This window comes from Buteo buteo, chromosome 19 (assembly GCF_964188355.1).
Source record: "Buteo buteo chromosome 19, bButBut1.hap1.1, whole genome shotgun sequence".
NCBI classification, from domain to species: Eukaryota; Metazoa; Chordata; class Aves; order Accipitriformes; family Accipitridae; genus Buteo; species Buteo buteo.
The window spans coordinates 2,430,222-2,436,222 of record NC_134189.1 but is presented as its reverse complement, the minus strand read 5'-3'; the positions used below and the strand labels follow the sequence as shown (position 1 = coordinate 2,436,222).

General features: G+C 49.3%; 1 protein-coding gene across 1 annotated transcript; it reads left to right on the top strand.

The window, feature by feature from the left end:
- Nucleotides 1-21: 21 nt before the first annotated feature.
- POLR2F (RNA polymerase II, I and III subunit F) lies at nucleotides 22-4,167 on the top strand. Its single transcript, XM_075051522.1, has 5 exons — nucleotides 22-180; nucleotides 275-344; nucleotides 499-629; nucleotides 2,230-2,301; nucleotides 3,974-4,167. The coding sequence occupies exons 1-5, from the start codon at nucleotides 161-163 to the stop codon at nucleotides 4,062-4,064; spliced, it is 384 nt and encodes a 127-aa protein (XP_074907623.1). The 5' UTR covers nucleotides 22-160; the 3' UTR covers nucleotides 4,065-4,167.
- Nucleotides 4,168-6,001: the final 1,834 nt, after the last annotated feature.

Below are 6,001 nucleotides of genomic sequence, written 5' to 3'. Positions count from 1 at the left end.
TCCGACGTCTCCACAGCGACGAAGCGGCGACCCGGAAGGGAACGGAACGGAGCAGCGTCGCCCCGGTAACGGCGCCGTCGAGGCACTTCCGGTGGCGTCCCGGCGAGCCCCCGGAAGTGGTTCTTACTTCCGGCGGGCAGGAAGGCGGCGAGGAGGCAACATGTCTGACAACGAGGACAAGTGAGGCCGGGGGTGGGAAGCCGGGGGGGGGAGGCCTTCGGGTCGGGTCGGGGGCGGCCCGGCCCGGTGTTCGACGTCCGTTTTCCTCCCGCAGCTTTGACGGGGACGACTTCGATGATGTGGAGGAGGATGAAGGCCTGGAGGACCTGGAGAACGCGGAGGAGGTGGGTGCCCCCGCGGGTCCACCGCGCCGGCCGGCCCGGGCGAGGCCTGGTGAGGCGGTGGTTGGGGCTGGGGAGGCCTCGGGGGGCTCTGCCAGCAGCGTGAGGCCTCGGTGATGGGCGCAGCTGAGGTGCAGCGCTGGTCTGCTTTCCCCAGGAGGGACAGGAGAACGTGGAAATCCTTCCCTCGGGAGAGCGGCAGCAGGCGAACCAGAAGCGGATCACTACCCCCTACATGACCAAATACGAGCGAGCCAGAGTCCTGGGCACTCGTGCCCTCCAGATAGCGTGAGTATTTCACTCCGTATCCCAAGCATCGCCACAGCTTCTCCTCCCTTCCCGCTGAAAGCTGCTTTCCTCCTTCCTTAAAAACTCCTGGATCTCATGTAATCCCTTAAACGACTGCTCTGCTTGCAGATCACCGTCTTGGTCAGCACTGAAGCACAGGACCATGTTGCTCTTAGCTGCCTGTGAAGTCTCTTGGCTCTTGCCTTGGCTGAGGCTGTGGTGCTTGTGCCTAGAGAGGGGGGGTATTCAGGAGCTGCAGTGGACCTTTCCTAGGTTGCAGGCGAAATGAGTAGGGGATGTGGCAAGCTGATCCTGGTTTCTGTCTTTCATAAGGGAGCCAGCGTGGGCTGGAAAGCTGAGAACCGGTTTGCAAAAGCCAGTGTCAGAGGGAGGGGTGGATGCTCCAGGACATCTTCAGTTGATACCACAGGGCTGTAGGAATTGGGACTGGAGTAACCAACCCAAAATCTGTTTTAAGTGCAGTTGCATTGTGGCAAGCTGTAAGTTTTTTCAAGTGTTTGGAATAGGAAGGCCTGATTTATAATAGGTAATAACACTTAAATTCTATTTTAAGAATGGCTGGCTGCTCTCAACTTCATCCATTTGCCTGTCTAGACTTGTTTTAATAATACATGTCAAAAAGTTCTGTGCTTTTTGAAAAACTGCCTTATGAGTGAGATTATTAGGCTGCGTCAAGGTTTGTCTGAAAGCACATCTATGACTTTCATCTTGGTTATATCCACCCTTAAAATGATGTCTCTCCTCTACATCATTTAGAAGCTCGTAGGTGGTGATCAGATCTTTCCTTAATCATCGCTTTGCCAAGCTATTCTTTGCACAGTCTTCACTCTGTGAAGCTATTTTGTGCACTTCTGTCAACTGGTGGAAGGCCAGAAAAATGGGGGAGACGAGATGGGCCCGTGCCAGGCCTTTAATCCAAAACACTCTGGCGCCTGGTTTTGCTTCACCTACAGATTCTGCCTTCAGTGCTGAACCTAGGCCAGCAGCAGCCCCCAGTGGCCTTATCCACGTATAACGTGAACTTTCTTTGCTGCCGCTGTCTAATGGGCAGATGTTGTCACCCATGTTTGCTCTGCTGTTACAACCCACTGCAAAATGCTTAATTTTTAATTCCTAGAGGTAGAGTGCCTTGTAAATCCAGCCCCTCGCTTCCCCCCAAACAAAGCCTGGAAGGTGTGAGCGAATTGGAACGCAAGAGATGTGTTAGAGTCGTGGGAGGCATGCTCATTTTACAGCGTTTCCACCCTCTTCATTGGATTAATTTTAGAACCACTCTTTTCCTCACATTGAAGTACAGCAGAGGGTGACTAGGAGGGTGTAGCCAGCCCGTGAGCACCAGCTGGTCAGCAGAGGCTGAGGGATGGGGCAAGAAGAATATGCAAGTAAAAGCTCAGTCTGGAACCACTTGGGGGTAATTTTCTTCCTGAAGTGCATAAGAGAGCAAATCAGATTTGCCAAGGTAGTGTCCCACCCTCCTACTTCACTGGCCGTTGTGCAGGTGAATAGGTAGGCATGTGCTTAGCTGTTCCTCTTCCTTCTCTGTGCATTCGCTCAAATGATTGTTGATGTTCTGTCCCAGGATGTGTGCCCCTGTGATGGTGGAGTTGGAAGGAGAGACGGACCCCTTGCTGATTGCCATGAAAGAGCTCAAGTAAGTCCCGGGCTTTGGCAGGTGAGCGTATTGATTTCCATAAAGCCAGCAGTCCTCTCCTTGTCCCAGCATTTAGCAGCTTATTCCAACGCAACTTGTCTTCCCCCGACAGCAGTGAGCACTACAGTTGCCTTCCCTGTTTTTTCACGTAGGGACTTCTCCACAGCTGCTCTCTCCCATCCTAGTTGCTCATACAAAGTACTGATGATTAGGAGTGCTCTGACCTGTTTTACTTTGGAGTCGAAGTGTTCTTTATTTCTATGATGAGAACCCAAGGTCCTCATCTTTCTGGAATTGGTTTAATTTCCTGAATGGAATTGATTCGAAACAGCCATCTGAACAGACCAGTGTTCATATGAAGTGCTGGCAAAAAGTAAAATAAGGGTCAGGCTGATGGTGTGGAGACTCTGTTAAGAATGTTCTTTTCCTGCACCCTTGCACGCTTGGCTTACTGTGCTTGCAAGGGGGCCTGTCCCCTGCTTACAGAAAGATAAGTCCTTTCTGACTGTAGCAGAGGCAGCTTTTGGATGACCACTTACAGGCCCCCCTTTCCCTGCTGGCCCACAGTTTGCCTGCATGGTCGGTGACCTAGATCACATGCAGGTATCCTTCAAGCAGAGCAACTGGACTCCGTGACTGATTAAATCCCTGTTCTTGAACTGAATTGTCCCTCTGCTCCCCCAGTTTCTCAGTGCATTGCTGTTGCTCTTGCAGATTTTGTATCTATTACAGCTCCCTTTATTGTTGCCAAAAGCTCCTTAGGTCACGTTCCTGTCAGATCTCCAAGCTCAGACTGAATTGCTTCTGGTCACTGTCTGAGCATGAGCTCTAGAAAGTAAGTCAGGGTGTGACAAAGTATAGTGGCATCCTCTTCTGTGCCAAAATTCGGTTGTAATTCTTGGCATGAGGGAGCTATTTTGCTACTGGAAAAACAGTGGCCCTGAATGTGATCATTAAAGAAGTTGTATTACTTTTCAAGTCTGATACGGTTGAAACCTGATGCCCTGGTTAGATTCCAGACTGTCTGATTACATGCTGCTGACTTAAATCTACTTCCATTAAGTTAAATTGTGTTCAGCATTTTCTTGCTTTCTAATTGGAAGCACTGTTAGCAGATGCTGTGCTCCCCCCAAGCTGTACCAGGTTTTGGTACCTGAATAGGCCCTATTTCATGTATCCTTAAAATGTAACTGATGCCCTCAGGGTGCAATATACTCTGTAAATATCAGTTTGTCTTGAAGGTTCTCAGAATTCTGCCACTTCTGTAGTGTCTTGTGGGGAAAAATCTTCCATCAAACAAAAAGTGGATTTGTTCTTCAAGTCCCTTGATTTATTTATTTTTTTCCCTTTATCTGTGTTAGATGCTTGGTGTTGTCTCATAGCGGCTTCAGGTCACAGGGCTCAATTCCTGCAGTACCAACAGAGGCCTGACCCTCTGTAGGTCGTTGGTTGTTCCAAGTCTAAGGGTGCTCATTGCTTTGCACCTGCGAAAGAGAGCAGGTTGTTGGGACTTCCCTCTACCATGTAATACCAAATCACTGGTGCTGCACAGATCTCTTAGTTAAACCTGATGAGCTTACCGAAGCCACAAAGCACTTCAGTTCCCATTGCCTGCTGAAGTGGCATAGTGAAGGCTCTGGCATTTCTGTTCACCTTTCTGTCCTCCCTTCAGAGCACGCAAGATCCCCATAATCATCCGTCGTTACCTACCAGATGGGAGCTATGAAGACTGGGGTGTGGATGAGTTAATTATCACAGACTGATCTGCCTCCAGCCATTGTTTTGGTTCTTTCCTTCTCCAGAGATGTTTCTATTTTTGTTTATATTTGTGTAAATAAATTATAAACCTCCCCATTTTAAGTTAAATGTGTTTGGGTTTGGTTTTTTTTCCTCCCACCTTCTCTTTCATCTCAGTCCTACATGCCCAAGAGAAGAATTTCTTACTTCTCTCTACCAGCTTCGTCATTATTCTTTCTTTCTGTGTCATGGGCTGTATTGGTAAGGTTAGGGAGCCAAGTGCCATGCTTTTCTTGCAGCTTTTTTTCACCTGTGAATGCCCTACCTTTCACCTAGGCTAAAGACTGCAGTAACTACCTCCTCCTCCTCCAGCACAGCTCCTCCCTGGTTGTAGGACCGATAGCCAATTAAACTCCTGCTGTACAAAAACACTCTTGCAGGTACTTTGGCTTCAGAAAGACTCCAGCCCTCAACCCCTGTCCCTTCTTAAAACGGGAGCGCTGAGACACCTCCATTGCTTCCCCCTAGACAGTTGAGCCTTTGTGCCCTGAGCAGGTTGCTGTGGAAACCCCCAATTTCCTCTCTGGCTGGGGCTGGCTCTGGGGCTTCTCAGGAGTATCGTAGAGCAGTTCTCATCAAATCACCTATTGTTTCCCTGCTCCTGCTGCTTATCAGAAGTGGGGATCCCCTTTCAATGGCACTGCCCCAGCCGGAAGAAGCGCAGTCGCCACTCACTGTCCCACCAGCTCGTCAGTTGTAGGTTGTCGCTGCGCTTGTTACTCATACAGCTGGTCTCTGACACACGGTGGAACTGATGGTGCTGGGGGTGCAGGTGCTCTCCAGCCATCTCAGTTGTACGTACTCTGGTGGTTCTTATGGTGGCACAACAGTAGTTAAATCCTAGAGTTCTTTAATCTGTAGTGTGATGAAAGATCAGTCGTTTGTCCCCTTCAGCTACCTGCACTCTCACCTCGGATGCGTGGGGAGGTTACATGCTTAAGTCAGGAGTTGGGGGCATGCATTACAATCTGCAAGGGCTTCCAGCTAGCCACTACCAAGTTTTCATTTCTTGATCTGTGTGCTCCAAGGTTCTTGCTCTGTATGAGGAAGATCTGAGCTTTTGGGCAGAACACACTGAGTCTTTCTCAATTATCTTATTAAAAAGCGCTCTCGGAATTTTTGTTGTCTTTTTTCTGAAGAAAAGAAGGGGGAAGGTGCACCTAACCTGTGGGTTCTGCTTTACGTTAATTTTTCTCTTTACACTAAGTCCAGGAAGAATATTTCCAACTAGTTTGTGTTAAAGCTCGTGCTTATATATAAAGTGTGCATTCCCCATGCTGTATGTGTGGTCGGTGCCTGCACATAAGCATCCATGTCCCAAAGGGAGTTTATATCCACCTGCCTGAGAACTCAGCTCATATAACCAACCATGAATGTCATTCTCTTACTGCTCCCTGTAAAAGCACCGGTCCATCCTTCCTCTGTCGGTGTGCACAGGAGGGGCTGGTTTTGGAGGTGATAATGCAAGAGCTGAATGGGTCGCTGGGCGAAATGACAGGTCAAAGGGAATGTGGAGGCACTTGCAGGTGTGGGAAGGGGGTTGACTGTGAGGAACACAAACGCTTCCTGGTCCAGGCCATCCTTACTAAGAAAAGGTTAATTTGCAGCACTGTGGCCTTCAGCCTTCTCCCCCCACCCTCCATGGAATCCTTTAATCACGTTGGTGCGGTGAAATTTCAGCCCTGAAATGGTGCCTTTGTGCAATCGTTTTGGCGTCCGCCATGGAGGCGGGGGTCGTTTTCTTGTCCTTTTTTTTTTATTTTTTTAAATGGCTTCTTTGTTCCCTACCCGCCTCCCCTCCCCAGCCTTGCATCTGTATCAGATACGATTAAAGGGATAGGGAAGGATGCCGGGCCAGCTCCTGCTAGGCTGCAGGAGGAGTGGTTAACCCCTCTGTTACCAG

Coding starts and splice junctions, on each gene's coding strand:
- POLR2F (XM_075051522.1), top strand. CDS start 161: ATGTCTGACAACGAGGACAA. Junction 345..498: donor ACCTGGAGAACGCGGAGGAG/GTGGGTGCCCCC, acceptor TGCTTTCCCCAG/GAGGGACAGGAGAACGTGGA. Junction 630..2,229: donor ACTCGTGCCCTCCAGATAGC/GTGAGTATTTCA, acceptor GTTCTGTCCCAG/GATGTGTGCCCCTGTGATGG.